General features: G+C 35.1%; 1 protein-coding gene across 3 annotated transcripts in view; it reads right to left on the bottom strand.

Annotated features, from left to right (window-relative positions):
* Window positions 1–6,974: 6,974 nt before the first annotated feature.
* SNAPC1 (small nuclear RNA activating complex polypeptide 1) overlaps window positions 6,975–23,048 on the bottom strand; it is a 34,155-nt gene continuing 18,081 nt past the window's right edge. For 2 of the 3 annotated variants that reach the window (XM_004738888.3, XM_013056850.2), the window contains 3 exons: window positions 22,190–22,340; window positions 11,538–11,636; window positions 6,975–7,741 (listed from right to left, as the gene is read on the bottom strand). In XM_004738888.3, the coding sequence (XP_004738945.1) occupies window positions 7,680–7,741; window positions 11,538–11,636; window positions 22,190–22,340 (312 nt within the window). In that variant the 3' untranslated portion in view covers window positions 6,975–7,679. Of the gene's footprint in view, window positions 7,742–11,537; window positions 11,637–14,382; window positions 14,475–22,189; window positions 22,341–23,048 lie in introns of those variants that run through there. The other variant, XR_006603749.1, reaches the window with a different exon arrangement.

Here is a 23,048-nt window from a genome sequence, read left to right as displayed (position 1 = left end):
GGCTTTGCTGCTTGCAACCAAAAGCAAATTAATAACATAATTTGATAATTCTGTAGTGCTTAGCATTTTGGGAAGATTAACTTTCTTGAAAACTCAGGCATTTTTTGCATTTTCAGAAGTGCACCAACTTCTTTCAAGCCATTAGGTTAGTATCACACTAAATTATGATCAAATATACTTGGGGGACCTACATGCATTATTAAGTCTCCAGGAATACTAAGTGGAACCTTGGGAACCTGGGACACACTCAGGACACAAAACCCGTGAAGACAAGGTTTACATGGGTGACTAGGAGGCTATCACCTCATTCTTTTCTGTGATAAAACCCTAGGCAGATGCAACCCTTGAAAGGAGTGATCCGTGTTTATACAACTTCACCTCTGAGGGTACAGCCCTGTCTGGAACAGACAGAAAGGCTGAGTCTTCCAGAGGAGGAAGCCTGGGTTGTCGGAGTGGTTAGACATCAAGATGGGAAACTCCCTAAAGCAGAGATGACAGAGAGGGCAACCCCAAAATGTGAGTGTAAAATGCTGTTACATCTTGGGGTGCCAGCAGGCAAGAACTCCAATGATGCCAAGACAAGTGAATGGCTGAAGAGCTCGAAATTCTAGTTCTGTTTGACACACTCCACATCACTCTGTGAAAAACTTCCTAAGGGCCACACCTTAGAAGTAAGAGCCACATACCAGGGCTGAGGTATTTTTCCTAAAAGTAGGGACAAAACCAAAATAGATCACCCCAGCAAAGCCTACAATCAAATCTCCACAAGCTCAAGGTGCTCTCTCAGTAAATCAACTGCTTCCTAGAACAAAACATTCTTTAGTGGGAGATAACAGAATCCAGACTCTCTAACACGTATCATTATATAATAAAAAATTACTGGACAAGGAAGGAAACAGGAAATTATGCCCCTTAGTCAATAGGAAAAAAAAAAAATCAGCCAACAGAAACACATACAGGGATGACCCAAATGTTGGAACTAGCAAAGACGAAAATAACTAGGTAAGTATATTGAACAATCTGTAGTAAAAGATGGAAATAATGGGTTAAAAAAATGGAGAATTTCAATGGAAATTTGAAAACCATGATAAGGAACCAAGGGGACATCCTAAAATTGAAAAATCCAACACCTAAAATTTAAGCTATTGGAAGAGACTAATTTCAGATTGAATCCATTAGAATTAAGGACTCATCAGCCTGAAACAAGTCAAAAGGAATCATCCTGTCTGAAGCACAGAGAAAAAAATACTGGGGGGGAAAGCCATGATGACCCGTGAGACTGTATCAAGCAGTCCACACACATGTACTTGGAATCCTGGAGCAGAGTGATACTAGTATGACATGTAGGACACACGGAGAAAATAAACCACAGCAGGGACATCCTATCAAACTGCTGAAAACCAAAAGTAAAGACAAAATCATAAAAGCATCCAGAGAAAGACAGCATGTCCTATACAAGGGAATAGCAGTGAGAATGGAAATCATGAATGTGAAACTTGGGTCACATCAGATGCAAGGAAGAGGGCTAAAGATAATAGGATAATCTTTAAAGTGGTGAAAGAAAAAGCTGTTAATCTAGAATTCTAATTCCAGCAAAAATATCTTTCAAAAATGTAGGTGAAATAAAGACATTTTCAGGCAAACAAAAGCTGAAAGAATGTTGTCTCCAACAGAGCTGAATAAGAAATTCATATTAAAAGTTCTTCAGACTACGGGCGCCTGGGTGGCTCAGTGGGTTAAGCCGCTGCCTTCGGCTCAGGTCTTGATCTCAGGGTCCTGGGATCGAGGCCCACATCGGGCTCTCTGCTCAGCGGGGAGCCTGCTTCCCTCTCTCTCTCTCTGCCTGCCTCTCTGTCTACTTGTGATCTCTCTCTGTCAAAAAAAAAAAAAATCTAAAAGTTCTTCAGACTAAAGGAAAATTAAAATTATTCCAAATGCAAGCATAGATTTGCATGAAGGAAAAAAAGAGCGCTAGAAAAGGCTCATATGTGGGTAAATGTAATACATTTTTTATTTTTTCTTTAAGCAAAAATTAAAATGTATAATGAGGTTTGTAACGTACAGAAGTAAAATATACACCACCACCACAAAGGAGAGAAGGGAGCTTAAATGGAATTACACAGTGAATGTACAAGTGGATTTTATGAAGGCACGGGGTCACACTGCAATCTCAGACCAAACCAGACAGTCTGGCCCCTGACCAATTTCTCTTCACCACTGTGCCATGTTCCTATTGTCAAGTGAAATTTTTCTACTTGATTACTTCACTTAGTGGCAGTATTGATGATAATGTTATAACATCCTTATAATTTTAATCAAATCATGGACCAACTGAGTTCTTGAGATTCAAAAGGCCTGTCCCACATGCCTCTTGTAAAGAAAAGTGCCAGAGTTGGGTCCCTCCACATGATTTGCTGTGCCCTGTGGCTAGTGACCTGGCTCCACTGGCCACAGCTGGTTGCACCAGGGACTTAGGCCATCATTGAGGGCAGCCATCCTTTGGGAAGACATACGGGAGGTCAAAATGACCCACCAGAATAATCTGTGCCAAATCAGAAAGATCTCTTTTGGTTTATTCAGCTCCTCTTTGAGCAGCAGGAGTAGCACACAGAAATGCAGAGAGAAGCTGGAAAGTACATGACGAAGAGCATGCAATCCAGCAGTGGACAGCCATTTCAAAGATGAGGACACAGCCATCTGAGCTGCTGTGTTCACTACGTGACAAAAAGTCATTTTTCAGGTAAGCAGCTGTGCCTCGGAAATGACTGTCCTCTGTATTCTGAAAATAAGCCTCCAGCATTTAAGATAATACGAATGTTGCCTTTGTTCCTTGCAACCAAAAGGAGCCTATACAAATTTATCTTAAAAAAAAAAGAAAAAATTCAGACCTGCAATATACAGCACATTAAACCAAATAATTCAGGCATTAAAAAAAATATTGCCACACAAGAAAGGGCTATACGGTCTGAGGTTTTGGCATTTACTTTAATACAGGGAATTTCTAAAATGTGCAATGAAAATTACTACATAGCTGTTCAGAAGATAAATGAAAATGTGAATAGTTGAGCACCCACAGTCTTCTCGATTCCATTTAAAAAGCAAGCATTCTTCAAATTGTAATTTAATTCAAGAATCAAGAGGAAGTTAGGAAGGCATTAACAGCTCTGCTTATTTTCCCAGGCTCTTTACGTGAAAGCAAATTTCAGCTCATTAATTTCATTTTTAAATATACCTCAATTAACAGCATTTTATCTATGTATTTGTGAATCTTTTTGTCATAACCAAAATGGGTTATTAGGAAGATGATCTATATTGTACCTAATGCAGTGTGAATCAAGGAAACCAGGAGCTCAAGTTGTCGATTGAATTATGAGAGCTCTTGTCAATCTGAAAATCCATGTAAACACATAAGCTTCTGATTATTGACTTAAAAAAATTTGCATCAAAAATAACACTAAGCAGGGACGCCTTGGTGGCTCAATCACTTTAGTATCTGCCTTCAGCTCAGGTCATGATCCCAGGGTCCTGGGTTCAAGCCCAGCACCCACCTTGTTCAGCAGGGAGTCTGCTTCCCCCTCTCTCTCTGCCCCTTCTCTGGCTTGCTCTCTCTCCCTCTCTCTGAAATAAATAAATAAAATCTCTAAGGGGGAAAAAAAAGTCACTTTAAACATAAGAATCACTCTGGCTTCCTTGACATCCAATTATTTTTTAAAATCTTACACTTCCAGGGTGTCTGGTTTGCTCAATTGGTTAAGCAACTGCCTTTGGCTCAAGTCATGATCCCGGAGTCCCAGGATCCAGTCCCGCATGGGGCTTCCCAACTCCACAGGGAGTCTGCTTCTTCCTCTAACCTTCTCCCCTCTCATGCTCTCTCTCTCAAATAAATAAGATCTTTAAAAATAATAATAATAACTTATACTTCCAGTAGTTATTATTTTGAAGTTTAGAATTTTTTCTTTGCACTTTCAAAGCACTATGCAGCTCTAGATACTTGTGACTAGTCTCCAAGGTAGTTCTACATTATCTTGAATTTATATCTGAGAAAAGGATTTAAACAAAAAGGATTTAAACAAAAAATGAATCAGTGCAGAACGAAGATACAAATATTTGACCTTCTACTTTTTAGGTCAGGAAAATTACAGTTAGTCAAATCATTTAGATAAATGCATTTTTAATACATTTCCCTATTATACCACTGTTCTGGGAATCTCTGTTAAGAAGACAAAGTCTTTGCCTGAAAGTTGGTTCATTATCTCTCCTTTGGCAGTAGAAAATAGCTTGCAGATGGTACAACTGTGTGTTTCAGGGAATAAGCACTTTAATTGGGTATTAAAGAGATTGGGGGTGTTTCTCATAATAAATATATCCACTCACAGACCTTTGAGGCATTAAGAAGGGGTTATACACCCAAATGGGATCATAGGTCTGCTTACAACATAAACTCAAGAATACCAGAAAACAAATGCGCTGTAATTTCTTATAGAGAACTGCACGTTTCCAGAGTAGCTTTCTTCTTAAGACATAAATCACAATACTTCATCCCCAAAGTGAAAAATATTTCTCTATCAAATGTGTACAACCTCCATTTCCTTTATGGTTCTGCTTCTTTCATTCATGGTTTTAGATACTCCAAGTAAACCTGGCATATAACATTAAAACTACTATGATTCCAAGTCTCTACTTTGAACAGTATGTTCCTATATTAAGATGTCTGAAAGTGGAAGGGTTTTAAAATACATCTTGTGGCTACAAACACTGCCACATAACTCATTTTCTTCATAAAACATTAATTTGGTCACTACTTAATATTAAAATTATTTATGACTTGGTACAGTTATTTTATTACAATCAGGATGATAATACAAATAGCTTCATTTAATAGGTAGCTAGTATTATGACCCCACGTTTTAATTCTGAAAGCCCACTTTTAAACACAAATATCTTCTATTTGAATTCTATTTAATAAGCTTCAATTTCACAACTCACAGCTGTTTAATACAATTTTGTTACTCTTGGGGTGCCTGGGTGTCTCAGTTGGTTAAGCGGCTTCTTTCTGCCCAGGTAATGATCCCAGGGTCCCAGGATCAATAACCGTATCAGGTCTCCCTGCTAACCAGGAAGCCTGCTTCTCCTTGCCACTCACCCTGCTTCTCCATGCCACTCACCCTGCTTCTGGGCTCTGTCAAATAAATAAAACCTTAAAAAATTTTTTGTTACTCTTAATGGTCTTTCTACCATTTCTGCTGTTAAGATTCAGGCTACGTTTAACTGGAAAAATTACAGATTGGTAACAAGTGTAATGGAGATGTGGAGAGTCCCTTGTAAATACTGTTAGTAGGACTGTAAACTGGCAATATTTTTGTTTGATTTGGCAATAATTAAAATTCTATATGTATATGTACATACATACAACTGTCCGACATGCAAATTCATATGCAGATTTATCTAACAGAAATACCAATCTAAGTGAGCAAAAAAAAAAAAAAAAAAAAAAAAAAAAAAAAATCAACACAGCATTATTTGAAACAGTGAAAAATGAAATGCAACAGTGTAGAGAAAAGGGAGCAGCATAGGCCTGAGACTGCAGTCCTTAGAAAGGCCTGCTTGCAAGGCTAGCCCTTGGCTGACATCTGAGAACCTGACTGGTAAACAGTTCCCCACACTGAAATAAAGCTTTTCCTGAAGACCCAAACCTGTACATGAAGCCATCATGGAACCAACCTATTTTACAACCCAGAGCACCACCCTGCACTGAGACTCAACTGGTTTTAACCTTTCCTTACTGCTAAGCCACTACAAAATAGAGTTTTACTGCTTCAAGTGAGACGTACTTCTCTGGATTTCCATTTCTGTTGGCTTATATAAAATGATACTGAAATTATAGGCAAGAGCCCTAAATTTGTATCCAGATGCATCACTTACTAACTCTGAATGTGGGCAAGGCACTTACCATCTTAAGATAGTTTCTTCACTGTACAAATGAAATAATATTTTAAGTATTATTATGAAAAAAAAGAGGGCAAACTCAATGTGTCAGTTGTACAATGTTTGTAAATGTTAATGATCAGACAAGTTCTAGCAAATAACCTAGTACACAAGAGGCCAATGATACCTCCTAGTGCCCCAACACTAGAATGTTTAAATCCCAGAAGCTCTGTCCAATGTACACATTATGAAAACTGCCCATCTACTATCAGGAACATCTAAAATCAGTGGAAATAATTTTGTTTAGAGCTAATGCAATAGCATACATTCTAATAAATGAAAGTTTATTTGGGCTAGCATCAGTATTTTTAACTTAAAAGATTATACATATCACACATTTTCACTCACTGGACATTTGCAAAATTCCTGAATATACAATGCTGGAAAACAACATGGAGTATAATCAACTGTAAGACAGGCTGAGCCAGGGTGCCTGGGTAGCTCAGTGGGTTAAGTCTCTGCCTTCAGCTCAGGTCATGATCTCAGGGTCCTGGGATCGAGTCCTGCATTGGGTTCTCTGCGTAGCAGGGAGCCTGCTTCCTCCTCTCTCTGTCTCTGCCTACCTCTCTGCCTACTTGTGATCTCTGTCAAATAAAAAAAATTATAAAAAAAAAAAAAAAAGGCTGAGCCAACCACACGGTGTGGAGATGGTCTGTTAGTAGCAGGAATTCAAACAACATGGCTTAAGTGATCTCCATTTAAATGTCTTAAGAGAGAAATTAACAGAGGCATGTCCACAAAGTTTAGAAATCTTTTTCCGTGAGTATCATCTACTCTGTACCATAACACATTCTGGAAATTACATTATCACTCTTAAAGGTTTTATTAGAAATAATTAGTATTTAGTATTAGTGGCTCAGCCAGTTAAACAGCCAACTCTTGAGGATTCTCCCTCCTTCTCCCTCTGCTCCACTAGCCAAAAATGTGTGCACACACACAGATGTGTGCACACACACATGCATGCTCTCTCCCCCAAAATAAATAAATCTTTAAAAAAAATAAAAATAATTAGTATTTAAATGTATTTAAACAATGTACTGAAATGATCATATATGTATAGATATGGCACATACAAACATATCTATACATACATATACACATATACATACAAAATGTCAGGCCAAAGGGAGCTTTAAAACAAACACCAAAGACTATTTAATTGATTACAGAAGTAGAAACTGGGCTTCCTAAATATCAATCATATAAGTTACTGACCATAAGTTTCATATGTTCAAAAATAAAGCAAATAAGGCAAAAATTGTATTGCACTTAACCATACAATATATAAAAGTTAATACATACCATAAATGAACCCATTACCATACTATAAATTTAATAATCCACTTATATGTAATAAACATTATTACTTCAAAAACAAATATCTTAAATAGTTAACATCAGAACTCTAAGAGGTATAACATCACAAAAACTTATAGGAAACAATAATAATCTGCAAATAAAAGGATTATTTCTATTACATTCTAAATCCAAATTTTATTTCCATTTATGCAGGTTTCATAAAAGGAAATTCTTATTTCTAATTTTTTGTTCCTTTATAAATCTAGAGCAATGTTAAGATGTTGCCATTTCAGAGAAATAACCTATAGTTTCCCAGAAGAATTATTTTTAATACTGGCAGTCTTCCTGTTCAATATCCAAAATATAAATCTTTTTTTTTATCAGAGATGTCAAAATTAAGACTTCTTCGCTGGGTTCTTTGTTCTGTATTTTCTTTTCCTCTTGGGTGCAGTGAACTCTAAAGACATAAAATTAAGAAGTCTGTCAGGTTTATAAAATAATACTTTAACTGGTAACATATACTTAAATAACTGTTTAATTGGAATGCCCTCACAATAAAGCTCCAACAAGAAATCCTAAAATCCTAAACCTAACATATACGTGATTCTTTCCTTCAAAATGTCACTGCAGTTGAAAACTTACTAAAGTAGACTCTAGTATTCCTAAATCCTATTTAATAATAAGTTACTTTGAAGTTGTTTCAGATGGGTATGCTGTCCCTACAACTAGCATAGACCCAGTGTGCCAAATCTGAAAGGTATACAGGCCAGTGCAATGAGATAGAGTGATTAAAATTTGAATTTTATTTCAATTAAACATGAAAATATGACCCAAATCATTAGTACCATACATCTTTTTTAAAACTTATTATGTTCAATTAGCCAGCTTATAGTACATCATTAGTTTTTGATATAGTGTTCAACAATTCATTAGTAGCATATAATACCCAGTGTTCATCACCACACATGCCCCCCCTTAATACCCATCAGCTGGCTACCCCATCCTCTCACCATCTCCCTTCTGTAACCCTCAGTTTGGTTCCCGGAGTTCAGAGTCTCTCCTGGTTTGTCTCCCTCTCTGATTTCTTCCCATCCAGTTTTCCCTCCATTCCCCTGTGGTCCTCCGCACTATCCCTTATGTTCCACATATAAATAATTATTCCTTATGTTCCACTATAAATAGTTATTTCAAATTTGAATGTAAAATTTTCACCTATGGAATCATGATTGTAACTAAATAGTTGTAAAATGTATGACATAAATTAAAATGGCTCTACCTTTTAGTGTTTGTAGTTTTCATAATTTGTAGTGTTTATTAAACACCAGTTTAAATAATATTACCTCTAGTAATAATTATAATATTATAGAGAATAAGTTATATTTAACAGGCTAGGCTTGATAGCTGGTAATCTGTCAATGATAATGAATACAATGTGTGTTAAGAACAATTTTTTTTTTCATTTGGCTTTGTATTCATTCAGCAAGCATATCCTGAGTGCCCATCATGTTTCAAACACTTAGCTATGTACAGGGCTATAAAGATATATACTATCGGCATTTAAGAACCATTTTATTTCGATCACAGTTATTATAGATCTGAGTACAGTGACTGGCCCACAGTGGACCTAAGTAAATATCTGTTGAATGTATCAGATCAATCTGTGCCTTCGAGGACCTTAGAGTTCAGTTAGGGGAAAAAAAACACCCAGTTCATTGCAATAGAGAGAAACAGTATAATAGAAATATATATAGAAGACAAAGAATAGGCATTTCACAAGGAATATTTGTTTCCACATATGAGTGAAATCATATGATAATTATCTTTCCCTGCTTGACTTATTTCACTCAGCATAATCCCCTCCAGTACATCTTTCTGGCTATAACAGGAGGTGCCACAACCAACACTCAAATTAGTGTTTATCTAGAAAGAGGTATGAACCTAAAAATTACAAATCATTAAAACCAAAGAAAATAACAGAAAATACAAAAACATGAAAATTATGAAAGACATGAAGAAACAAAAAATTCCCCACCAATGAAAAACAAAAGATGAGTGATGGGAAAAGGAACAAGAAAAGACAAGAAAGTAAGAAGAAAAAGAGATTTCAGGAATCTTCTAGATTCCTAGGAGACAGCAGCAACCAGGATGAAATGCAGCAGGCCAAGAGAGCAAACCGTCCAGTAAAGCAGGTTAGAGGTCAGCAAGAAAGTTTTTTAAGAATCTGAAAATGACAAAATCCCTCATATGTCCTAATAGCCCAACAAGAGATTTACATGACTGAGGAAGAATTTGAAGATATATTCGTGTTAAGTCTATAGAAAAAATAAATAAGACAAAAAGTTATCACTCTCTAGGGAAAACTATAAATGTGCAGATTAAGAATCATAGTCCATTACATGACTCTATTGTCAATAATGTTTTATAAATGCAGAATACTTACATAGCTAAAATAATTATGTTGAAGGCTGGGGCCTGGGAAGTATACGTGTGTTGGAAGTTGGAGGTAAAGAATATATTAAAGAAAACTATACCCTTGCCTTCCTCAGTGGAAAGTCAAGAGATAATCCATAGAACTAAACCATAAAGTAAAATACACATTTTTTAATCATTGATGGATTACCAACTATCAGGCCTAGCCTGTTAAATATAACTTATTCTCTATAATATTATAATTATTACTAGAGGTAAATACCAAAACAATAAAAAGTCAAAAGTGATGAATCATTGAACACTACATCAAAAACTAATGATGTACCATATGTTGGCTAACTGAAAATAACAAAAATAAAGTAAAATATGAAAGAAATGGAATCAAAGTCAGAAGACTGTGGTTTCTTATAGAGAATATTCTAAAATTATGTGAATTAAGACATATGCATATGTCATTATAATTTAACCACATTTTTAAAAATTACAAACTGATAGATTTTAAAATAGGACTTGCCAAAGAGCCATAAAGGTGTGTATGCGTATTTCACTGTTTACTCACAAAAAAAGCCACCAATCAAGACTGGAAAGAAACTATAGCCTGGGGTGCCTGGGTGGCTCAGTGGGTTAAAGCCTCTGCCTTCGGCTCATGATCCCAGGGTCCTGGGATCGAGCCCCGCATCGGGCTCTCTGCTCAGCAGGGAGCCTGCTTCCTCCTCTCTGTCTGCCTCTCTGCCTGCTTGAGATCTCTGTCTGTCAAATAAATAAATAAATAATCTTTTAAAAAAAGGAAAAAAAAAAGAAACTATAGCCTGAAACTCATCACAAGATTGTAAAGGACTATTTTATGCTGACATAAGCAAATCATAGAAGTATTCACATTTATGAAGAAACAAATATTCCTTGTGAAATGCCTATTCTTTGTCCTCTATATATTTCTATTACACTGTTTCTCTCTATCGCAATGAACTGGGTGCTTTTTTCCTTTAACTGAACTCTAAGGTCCTCGAAGGCACAGACTCATCTGATATATTCAACAGATATTTACTTAGGTCCACTGTGGGCCAGTCACTGTACTCAGATCTATAATAACTGTGATCGAAATAAAATGATTCTTAAATGCCAATAGTATATATCTTTATAGCCCTGTACATAGCTAAGTGTTTGAAACATGATGGGCACTCAGGATATGCTTGCTGAATGAATACAAAGCCAAATGAAAAAAAATTGTTCTTAACACACATTGTATTCATTATCATTGATGGATTATCAGCTATCAAGCCTAGCCTGTTAAATACTTATTATCTATAATAATATGATTATTACTAGAGGTAATATTATTTAAACTGGTGTTTAATAAACACTACAAATTATGAAAACTATAACACTAAAAGGTAGAGCCATTTTAATTTACGTCATGCAATATACAGCTATTTAGTTACAATCATGATTCCATAGGTGAAAATTTTACATTCAAATTTGAAATAACTGTTTTTTAACAATAAAATCTTTTTAAAGTTATATCCAGAAACTTACTTGTATTTTGTGAGCCTTGCCCTTTCTTAGGAATACATTCCAGACATCCTCATGATGATGTATATTGACATACTAATAATGGTATTTTACCTATCCTTTTATCTCTCCTTTCATTTATTGTATTAACATTTATTTTTAAGTGTCATGATTAATGCTAAAATTCTCCAATGTGTCAAGGAAAAAAGCATCACAAAAACACACAGGTCACCACCTTGCTGTTCATGGGTTCTAAACCTTAATGCTCCCCAAGCATAACTTTCCATCGATATCTGACAAAATTTCATCCATACCTGTTTCGCTATAACTTCTATTGTCCTCTTCCTCTTCTGTAATTACAGGCATACTCAGCCTTAAAGATTTATCTTCCTTATTTACATTCTGCAGGTCATCTGGAAATTGTTAAGAAAATCATTTCATACAAAAATAAAGAATGTAATTCATTGAGAAAAATTTTTACACAAAATGAAGTCATTACTACAATAACATAAAAATTAGACATTTAAACTAAATGCTAAAATTGTAATGGTAAAGACAAATATGCATTTTAAAATCCATATCTATTTTAAGTATTCTTTGTATCTCTGCTTTGAAAATAATTGAATTCTTCCATTAAAGTAAAGAAAATGAAGGAAAAGGAAAGAAATGAAATTAATCAAACATGAATATTTTACTCAAGCTTTATCACACATCTCATGGGTTATATCTGTAGATATCAAGGAATAATTGTGAGTCTTACTTCAACTATATAAGCTAATCACAAATGTAATTTTAAAGGTAATAGCCTTGTTTTTGAATGTATACTATCTTTTTTCACTGTATCTGCTCGATTCCTCTAATCATAATTTGCCACTGACTCACCATTTTTCAAAATATTTTTCTACATCAACCTTCTGGTGCCTAAAGAAATATCCTCATCATATTTATCAAATACCATTGTCTTATCAAGTCTCATTTAGCACATAACTTTCAGGTCCAACAGCAATACCCACATAGATTCTCATTCCTCATGCTGCCTTATTCTTTTCCACAATACTTTTACCATCTGATCTATTATTACATGTTGATTTTTTTTCTCTATGGTCTGCCTCTTTCCACTAGAATGTAACTTTCACAAGCACAGGCTTTAAGTCAGTGTATCCCCAGCACTCAGAAAAGTGCTTGACATACAGTAGGGCCTCCATAAATATTTGTTAAATGATTAAATATGGAAGCAATGATGTTATAACACCGTATTTCATTTAGCACATATGTTAACGCATACCTGTCAGCACTTCTCATAAGGCAAGAAATTAAATGAAAATAAACTTAAATTTTCTGCTCTGAACATATACATGCTGAGATGGGGTATAGAGTTTATGGAAAGAACAGATTGCTCTAAGGAAGAGCTGAGTAAACTGTAGCAATAAGCTTCTTAAATACAATTTAAACATAATAAAATACCAGTTTCCCATTAAGTCATTAGAAATTTACCTTTACAAATCATAAATATTAATTATAATATTTTATTACATAAGTTTTCAGATGGTAGCTGTTTTAGAAAATCTCTTATTACATCTAATCAGGCTTTTTAAAAAATTTGAACCTATATTTCCAGTTCACAAAATTATAATCAGTACAATCTACCCAACGTTACTGATACTGTTCTTCACAATCTTTTAGCCATGTCCATCCATATCCATTATTAATGATTTTTCCCTAAATCCACATTTACAACTTCAAAGACTATTCAACAATGTCAAGATAAGGATTTCTGAGTTAAAACCGGACAGGTGAGGGACACCTGGGTGGCTCAGTCGATTAAGTGTCTGCCGTCTGCCTTTGGCTCGGGTCATGATACCAGGACTCTGGGGTCGAGTGCCACACTGGGCTCCCTGCTCAGCGTGGAGTCTGCTTCTCCCTCTCCCTTCCCCCCGTTCATGTTCCTTCTCTCAAATAAAGAAATAGATAAAATCTTTAAAAAAAAAAAAAGGGCAGTTGAGAAGTCTTCATCTAATGATTACTTACATTTTAGATGGATCTCTACATTAAGTAAGTTTAAAAAATAAAAAGCAATGTTCTCTAAAAGCTCTTAAAAACAAATACAGTGCTTCACCCACCTATCATACAGTCAGAAACCAAGAAGTTAACACACAAAACTTCAGATGTTTACCTCAAAGTCCACATATTAAATAAAGCTCATGAACTTCAGTCACCAGTATGTTCCCCAGGCCCTTATCCAAAACCTGATTACTTTATTTTACATAAAACCGAAGTGAACAGCCAACCAGTTTCTGAAATCATTACAGTTAAGCAGCAGCAAAAGGGAAAAAAAAAAAGCCATAAGCCACAATGACAACAGAAAGAAGACAACCTACCACAATAAATGTAACAAAAACTTTCTAAAAAAATAAGACATAAGAGTTGACAAAGTACTGCAGTGTGAAACTGCAAATATAAACTTCCGCACACACTTATTTCTTGATATGATCGTTATATTCTAAAGCCTAGTAATATAAATATGCTTATGATAATAACCCTGAGTCATAAAGATTAAATTAAATTGTGTTTAGGATATATTGTTCTAGAAAATAGGAGGGCACAGCTGGGTGGCTCAGTCGTTAAGCGTCTGCCTTTGGCTTGGGTCATGATCCCAGCGTCCTGGGATCAAGCCCTGCCATCAGGTTCCTTGCTCAGCAGGAAGCCTTCTCCCTCTCCCACTCTCCCTGCTTGTGTTCCCTCTCTTGCTTTCTCTCTCTATCAAATAAATAAATAAAATCTTTAAAAAAAAAAAAAAAAAGAAAGAAAAAAGAAAAACAGGAGAGCATAAAATAAATTTTAATATTTTTCTAATTATAAAAATGATAAATGCACATTGTAAAAAAACAAGCAATATATAGAGAAAAATGTTTTACAAAGATATTAACCAGAATAATTAAGCTTTTAAAGTCTTTTTGACATTTAAATCACTTTTAGTTATTACAAAACTAACTCCCTAGAAGGTAGATGGTTTTTACTATGCTCAAAGCTAACAATGTGGAATACAAATATAACCAAGAGACTATTGCTCAATTTTAAGTGGTTACTAGACACGCAGTTAAAATACAACATACTTAACTGCATGCCTAATTTGAGCTCCAGACCCACATTTCCAGTTACCTGAGAGACAGCAAGTATGGCAGTTAAAGATTCAGGCTTGGATTCAGACACATTGCTATTCCAGTCTCAGCTCCACTAACCAGGTAGGTGACCTTGGACATGTGAAAGAAGTGTGGCAGATACTCAGTGTGACAGAAATAATAGCTATATCCTCTCCACTATCCTATCATCATTACCATTACTGATGTCCTTCCAGAAATGTGCATGCTATAGTCTAGGAATGGGGAACACATACAGCTGAAGCTTAAATAATACAAACTTAGGTATATCCAATCAATAGACTGAGCACTTTTTATTGCCCGACAACTATTACAGGAATTGAACCTGGAAAGGCAGACTGGACTGGGACAAATTCTACCCCTGATAAAATCTTCATCCTTGATCCTTATTTCTGTCAAAAGCACCAACATTCTTTCAGTTGCTTAGGCATTAAGCATCAGCCTCTATGGATATATACAGCTACATTATATCTCCATCAGCCTCTATGTTTGGATATATACAGCTACATTACATCTATGCTTGGTTATATACACTGGCTCTCATATCTGTTCACCAGCTTGCCTAATTCCTACAACCACCTGGCCAGTTGCTCATGCTCCCCTAAAACAGCCTTTTCTTTAGTGTTCCTATTTTCAGTTTATCCCCACCTACCAACCATACTACTCCCAGATTGATTTTCTTCAAAGAAAACTGGTATACCACTTTCTTGCTCAGAAGTCTCAGATGACTCCCCTCTGCTACCAAAATTCAAGGTTCTACACTTCGGGGCTGGTCAAAATACAACCTCAACATATTTTTCTACATTAACATCAACACATCCTTTACACTCCCAGGCAAAATGGAGTCACTCTATACTTCCAACTACCCTGCCTTTTTTTCATGCTAATCCCTGTATTTGTCTTAAGTTTATGAAAGTATTGTTATATTTATTTTTTTAAATAAAAAAAAAAAAACTTTGGATTTTTTTCTGGATTACTAAAGTAACATACAGTTAATAGAAAAATTCAAACATTACAGAAATGCATGGACTTGGAAATTTGTCATGATCCCATCCCTGAGAATTAACCACTGTTAATATGCTTCTAGATTTTTTAATGATACAACATTGTGTTTATGTCTACATATGTACTTTTTAAAGATTTTATTTATTTATATGAGAGAGAGAAAATACGTGTGTGCGCGCAAGCATGGGGGAAGGAGAGGGACAAGCAAATTCCCTGCTCAGCATAAGCCCACCATGGGACTAGATCCCATGACCCCGAGCCAAAACCAAGAGCTGGACACTCAACCGACTGAGCCAACCAGGCATCAGCCCCTACAGATATTTTAAGAACAGAAATGCAGGGCGCCTGGGTGGCTCAGTGGGTTAAGCCACTGCCTTCGGCTCAGGTCATGATCTCAGGGTCCTGGGATCGAGTCCCGCATCGGGCTCGCTGCTCAGCGGGGAGCCTGCTTCCCTCTCTCTCTCTCTCTCTGCCTGCCTCTCCATCTACTTGTGATTTCTCTCTGTCAAATAAATAAATAAATAAAATCTTTAAAAAAAAAAAAAAAAGAACAGAAATGCAATCATACTCTTCTTTAAAAAGACATTCTCACTAAGCAATGCTTAATAGGTCTATTTTGTACCTACTTTCATGTCACTATATAAAGAACTTTCTCTAAGCTTTTTAATAACTGCAAAATATTCTTTTGTATGGGCTAACAATTTTACATACCACGTTTTTCAATGTTACACATTTGAGTTGTTTAGTCTTTGCCATTTCAAATAATACTGCAGTGAATGTCCTATTTTTTGTCACTTGTAAAGGATAAATACCTAGAAACTGAATCGCTTCACTAAAAGACATATACTTCTAAAATTTTGACAGATGATTCCAAATTGCTGTCTGAAAAGGTTGTGCCAATTTATACTGCCACTTAAATTCAGATTTTACCTATTCATACTTTCACTATCAATGGGTATTCACTTATCCTTAATATTTTCCAATTTAATAACTTATATAAAAAAATCATGTTTTAATTTATGTTCCTTTAATTATAGAGATTAAATATCTCTTCACAGGGGCACCTGGGTGGCTCAGTGGGTTAAAACCTCTGCCTTCAGCTCAGGTCATGATTCCAGGTCCTGGGATTGAGCCCTGCATCAAGCTCTCTGCTCAGGAGGGAGCCTGCTTCCTCTTCTCTCTCTGCCTGCCTCTCTGCCTACTTGTTATCTCTGTCAAATAAATAAATAAAATCTTTATAAATAAATAAATAAATATCTCTTCATATGCATGTTGACTGTCTGCATTTTGTGAATTGCATGCTCATCTCCTAAGCCAGTTTTTCTACTGGGTGGTGGCCTTTTTCTTACTAATTTATAAAAGCTCCCCTGAAATTAGAAATGTTAACATTATTATATGTGCTGCAAATAGTTTTGCAAGTTCTTTTGCATTGCTGGGAGTAAAAGGTGCTTCTTTTTGAAAAGAGCATGAAATCAAAAATACCTTTCCACTTTAAGGAAATGAAATTTTGATTAAAGAGAAACTATGAAGCACTTGGATCTTTAAGATATCGAATAACAAAGCACTTCTGCTTCAAAGAACTTACAGCACCTTCTGAGCCACAAAGCTGGTTAGCTAGAATAGTTGAGTTACAACTAAAAAGATTTTAATTCAGGTATCTTATTAGACTTTTTCTTTCTCATGGGTTAAATCCCTAACAGACCTAGGTAAATTCAATAACAAATCTTAGATGTGATAAAGAACCAGTTCTTAAAAGCTAATTTCAGAGTTTATGAAAACGTTTTAGGTAACTTCATTAAGTAATAAAATATACTATAGCAAAGGAAGTGATATATTACACCTGCCAAATATTTAAGATGAAAAAACCTTTTAACTTCTTTCCTATCTTGCACTTACTCTTCTTTTGTTACTCAGCCACATAAAAACAAAACAAAACAAAAACCTGTTTAGGTGTTTAGGAAAGCAAGTTGGCCAGCTGACCTCTCTGCACTTGTATGAAGGTTGATTGCTAATAAAAACTGCTTGTGCAGCTTTCAAAACCCAAAGTTATCTTTGATACACCTTAGAAAAAACACTTACTCTTGCAGAAGTTATTTTTAAATACAATCAAACTAATCAGTCTTTTCCTCATGTCCTCTGGGTTTGGGTTTGTTTGAGTTGTTGATTTACAGATAATAAACGTCCCCATTTTCAATATACAGGTTTAGGAGTTTGGACAAATGCAATTGTGCAATTACCACTGCAACCAAAATACAGAACGATTCCTTTATTTTCATTATCAGAAATTTCCCTGCACTTCTACAGTCAACACCGCCCTCCTCCCTCAGCACCTAGCCATCTATGTTTTCTGCCCCTATAAATTCTGACTCTTCCAGATTGTCTTTATGCGTTTTATGTCTGTCTTCTTTCTCTTAGCACAAGGCACATGAGTCCCCCACGCTACTACATGTATCAGAAGCTGCTTTATTCCTCAGTAGTAACTCACTGTACACTTATTCCATAGTTTGTTTACCCGAGTTGAAGACATTTAGGCTGGCTATAATTTTTCACAATTACGTACAGAACCAGTATAAACTTTTGCATACAACCTTTTGTGTGAAATTATATAAGTTTTTACTTCTCTTGGGTAAACACCAAGGTAGGACTGCTGGATCATAAGGTAAGTTTGTGTTTAGCTTTATCGGAAACAGCCAGTCTTCCAAAGTGATTGTACCATTTTGGATTCCCACCAGCAATGTATGAGGGTTCAAATGTTCTGTGTCCTCATCAGCTTTTATTATTGTCAATCTCCTTGTTTTGTTTTTCAGTTTTTGTAGCCATTGTGACAGGCAGTATTAGAATGTTACTATGCTTTATTTTGCATTTCCCACTAACTAAAGATGTCAAACATCTTTCAAGATGCTTATTTACCATGCACATATTCTTTTTGAAGTATCTGTTCAAATTTTTTGCCCATCTTTTCATTGGGCTGTTTATTTATTACTAAGTGTTGACAGTTCTTTATATATTTGGACACAAGACCTCTATCAGGTTTGTATCTTGCAAATATTTTCTCCCACTCTGTGGCCTGTCTTTTCGTTTTCTTATAAGTGTCTTCCAGAGAATTTTAATTTGAAGCGAGTCTAATTAATTTTTTTTTCTTTTATGGCTTGTATTTCTTCTGTCATGTATAAAAAATCTTTGCCCAATCTAAGACCACATTTTTTGTTTTCATCTTTTTTCCTTTTTTTTTAAGAATTTATTTATTTATTTGGCAGACATAGATCACAAGTAGGCAGAGAGGCAGGCAGAGAGAGAGTGAGAAGCAAGCTCCCCACCGAGCAGAGATCCCGATGCGGGGCTCGATCCCAGGACCCTGGGATCATGACCTGAGCCGAAGGCAGAGGCTTTAACCCACTGAGCCACCGAGGCACCCCCTGTTTTCATCTTTTAAGTTTTATGATTTTAGTTTTTATATTTAGGTCTGTAACCATTTTAAGTTAATTTCTGCATATGGCAAAGAGGTTTACGTTGAAGATCTGTTTTTTGCATATGGATATAAAATTGTATTAGCGCCATTTACTGAAGACTATCTTTTTACCTGGAATTGTCCTTGTACCTTTGTCAAAAATAAAACTGACCATGTAAGTACAAGTCTATTTCTAGATTCCCTAGTCTTTTCCATTGACTTGTATGTCTACCTTTTTGCAGATAGTACATTGTCTTGATTTCTGAAACTTTATAGTTATTTCTCAAAACTGTTTTGGCTACTCTAGTTTCTTCCCATTTCCATATACACTTAAGAATCAGCTTGTTATTTATAAAACTGTTGGGACTTCTTGGGATTACATTTAATCTACAGAACAATACAGGATTAGGTGTCTCTTAACCGTATTGGTTTTCTAATCCATGAGGTCCATATTATCTCTCCGTTCACCTAAATCATCTTTGATTCCTTTCATCGTTTTGTAGTTTTCAGCATACAGATCCCATACATATGTTGTTACCTATATACTAAGCTATTTTGTGGATTTTGTGTTGTTATACTTTAAAATTTTTTTCAATTACTAATTATTCCATTGTTAGTATACAGAAATAGTAACCCTGTACCTTGTGACCTCGTTAAACTCACTTATTAGTTCTGGTAACTACTGAGTAGAATTTTTGATATTTTCCGTGTAAAAATAATTTCATTTGTACACAGACACAATCTTATTTCCTCCTTTCTAATCTAAATGTCTATTATTTTTTTTTTCTTGCCTTACTTCACTGGTTAGGACCCTCCAGTACGATGTGTAAGAGGAATAATGTATCCCTGCCTTGTTCCCAATTTCAGAGGGAAAGTATGGTTTCACCATTAAGTATGGTGTTAGCTGTATTTTTTTCCACACAAATCCTTTATCAGGTTGAGAAAGTTCCTTTCTAATCCTAATTTTCTCAGATTTTATCATGAATAGATGCTGGATTTTGTCAACTATTTTGTCGACATATACTGAGATGATTATATAGTCCTTCTTCTTTATTCTTGTTCTCCTTTATTTCCTAAATAAACCAGCCTTATACTCTTGGAATAAACCCAAGTTTGTCCTACTACATTGTCCTTTTAATATACCATTGGATTCAACTTGACAATAGTTCATAAAAATTTTTATATTCATATTCATGAGGGAAAGTCTTTGTCTTTTCTTAAAAGTCAATAAGCCGGGAAGTGTTCCTTCTTGTGTCTTCTGAAAGAACAGCATAATATTCCTTCCTTAAATGTTTCTTAGACTTTCCAGCAAAGCTATTTGCTGGAATGTATTTTTTTTAATAAACGCAGAACTACTCAAATGCTATATTTCTTTTTGTGTTAGTTTTAGAAATGTGTGTCTTTAAAAAGATATATCCATTTTACCTAACCTAACTTATTGGCACAAGAGTATTTATAATTTTTCCTTATTAGCTTCTTAATTTTCTGTACAGTTTGCAGTAGTGTCCTTTACCTTACTAAATTTTGTGCTCCTTATGTTTTTTCCAGGAAATTTTCTTTAAGATATTTTTACATATAAAATCAGTCATTTGTAAATCAAGGTAATTTTCTTTTTAAAAATTTATTTATTTATTTATTTGACAGAGAGAGCGAGCAAGATCACAAGTAGGCAGAGAGGCAGGAAGGAAGCAGGCTCCCTGCCAAGCAGAAAGCCCGATGCAGGGCTTGATCCCAGGACCCTGCGATTATGACCTGAGCTGAAGGCAGAGGTTTTAACCCACTGAGCCACACAGGTGCCCCAATCATGGTAATTTTCTAATTTTTCTGAAATCATGTCTTACTTCACTCTCCTGCCTAATTACAGGCAGTATTAAATACAATTGTGATACTTCTATGTACTAGCAACAAACATGAGGTGGCCTTTTGTCAAATAACATGCACTCACATACCTACTTTTTTAAAATTGAGTTAAGATATAACCTACTACTTTTTTTAATCTGGAGCAGAGGCTGACAAACTGTGGCCCCAGGTTAAACCTGGCCTACCACCTGTTTTTGTAAATACAATTTTATTGGAACATATTCATTTGTTTATATATTGTCTGTGGTTACTTTGCCTTACAATGGCAGAGTTAAGTAGTTGTGAAAGAAATCTTATGGCCTAAGAAGCCTAAAATATTTACCCTCTGGTTCTTTATAACAAGTTTGCTGACCCCCTAATATAAAGGATTCTTTTTTTAATCAAGAATAGATGCTAGATTTTATCAAATGTCTTCTTGGGTAAGTATAAAATGAATTCACATTTTCCCCTTTAATCTAATTGTATGGCAAATTATATTGATATATTCCTAACTGCACCGTCCCTGCATTCTGGAACAAAATGCACTCAGTTAAGTTGTTTTATAGCTGGGATTCTTTCAATACTTATAATAGGATTTTTTTCATAGTGAGATTGGTCTAACAGGTTTCTTCCCAATATCTGCCAGCCTTGTAAAAAGAACTAAGAAATTCTGCTTTTTGAAGTATTTCCTGATTATCCTTAACAAATGTGGTATCTCCTCTGAATTTTCAGTATACTTCAAGCAACTGTTACCAAAGTTAATCATACCTGGACTATGTTAAAGGTATTTAACTTTAATTCTCCTTCCACTACCTGGAAGGGAAAGGATATAGGAAGGAAAACATTTATGTTAAAAGGCTATAACCCATCTTTATATACTGCACTAGTAGCTAGGAATGTGTTTTATATTAGGCATTGAATATTTACTAATGTTTCTAATGCCTTTTTTTTCTCCTCCTGAGCCTGCTAATCAGATTCCAACTTTATGTATGGTGAATATATATTACTCGTGCAATTTTTTAAAAATTAAACTATTAAAATATAGAGTCATTTCTTTAAGAATCAAATACTAAGGCTAATTTGATAGACACACTATTTTAAAAGAAAAGGTACAGCTTAATTAATGCAGCTAAAGAGAAATATAGTTTATAGAATGTATTACACCTAAGTCTACACTTAAGTTTAATTCACACACAAAAAGTACTTATAAAATATGCTCTGGACAATTTTAGACTGATTTTATAAATAGCTATTTCACTTTTGGACAAATTATTTAATCTGTATGGACCTAAATTTCATCATCTATGAAATCTTGAATTTGTAACTAACTCTTAGGATCCCTTTAAGCAGTAAGATTCTAAGGATCTAAGATAATTAATTCATTTGTTTATATTAAATCTCACAAAGTTCTCAAACAAGTATATAATCCCTTTTAATAAAGAAAGAACAGGGAGGGGAAGTTGTAAAACAAGATTCATTATCCCTTGCTGAGTCTCAAAAGACTTTAAAAAGTTACCTTTGTTTCTAGAAGATGTCTTCCTTCCTGCTGATTTCAATGTTTCTTTGTTTCTTTTTTTCCTAGTTGCTTTGGTTTGTCCTTGACCAGATGCAGAATCAGAGTCAGAAGAGTCAAGTTTGACTTGACGATGCCTTCTTGACTTGGATGCCTTAAGAGTTAGAAATCCAATTAACCACAATAAATCACAAAATGAATCTAACTAATAGACAATTTAGCAAAAGACAAAATACACAAAGATGGGGGAAAAAAACTCATAAAAAGCACCATTATACTGGCTTGCTTAATACTTGTTGCATATATATACACTCTTTAATCTTTCTAACAGGAAATATACTCTTTTATCTTTATAATAGGAAGGCTTCTTGCAATTGTCATCACCATCTACTCAAATTGGGTAAAAAAATGTTGTTGTTGGGTTAAAATGTAGTTGTTGCATGGCTGGGAAACAGGTATAAAAGATGAGTACTGTTTTTTACTGTCTACTAACCTAGTCTCCCTTTCTTCTAAGAACATTTATGTTCCCTACTTATCACCATGAGTCTTGAGTGGAATCACTTGACGCCTGGCTCCAGGTATGTGCCGCTCATCTAGTCAAAAGTTTCACATCACCATGGCCACTGATTTGCTCAGGGGTGGGCATGTGATCTCCACCATAGCTCAATTTTAGAATTCTGTGTAACTATTAGGAAGGAAAATTCTCCCTTTCCATTGAATCCATAGCTGGAAACATGCATAGTTGGCTGTCAGGAACACTTGAAGACAGTGAAAGCAACATAAAAGGTGAAAAACAAAGGAACACCACAAGGACATTTTAGTTATTTCAATCAATGAATTCCCTTACTTGCTTAAGCAGAGT

The sequence above is a fragment of the Mustela putorius genome, unplaced genomic scaffold (genome assembly GCF_011764305.1).
Source record: "Mustela putorius furo isolate JIRA1106 unplaced genomic scaffold, ASM1176430v1.1 tig00000129_pilon_pilon_pilon, whole genome shotgun sequence".
Lineage (NCBI taxonomy): Eukaryota > Metazoa > Chordata > Mammalia > Carnivora > Mustelidae > Mustela > Mustela putorius.
Note: the sequence above shows the minus strand (reverse complement) of the source record. Positions and strands in the feature narration are given on the sequence as shown.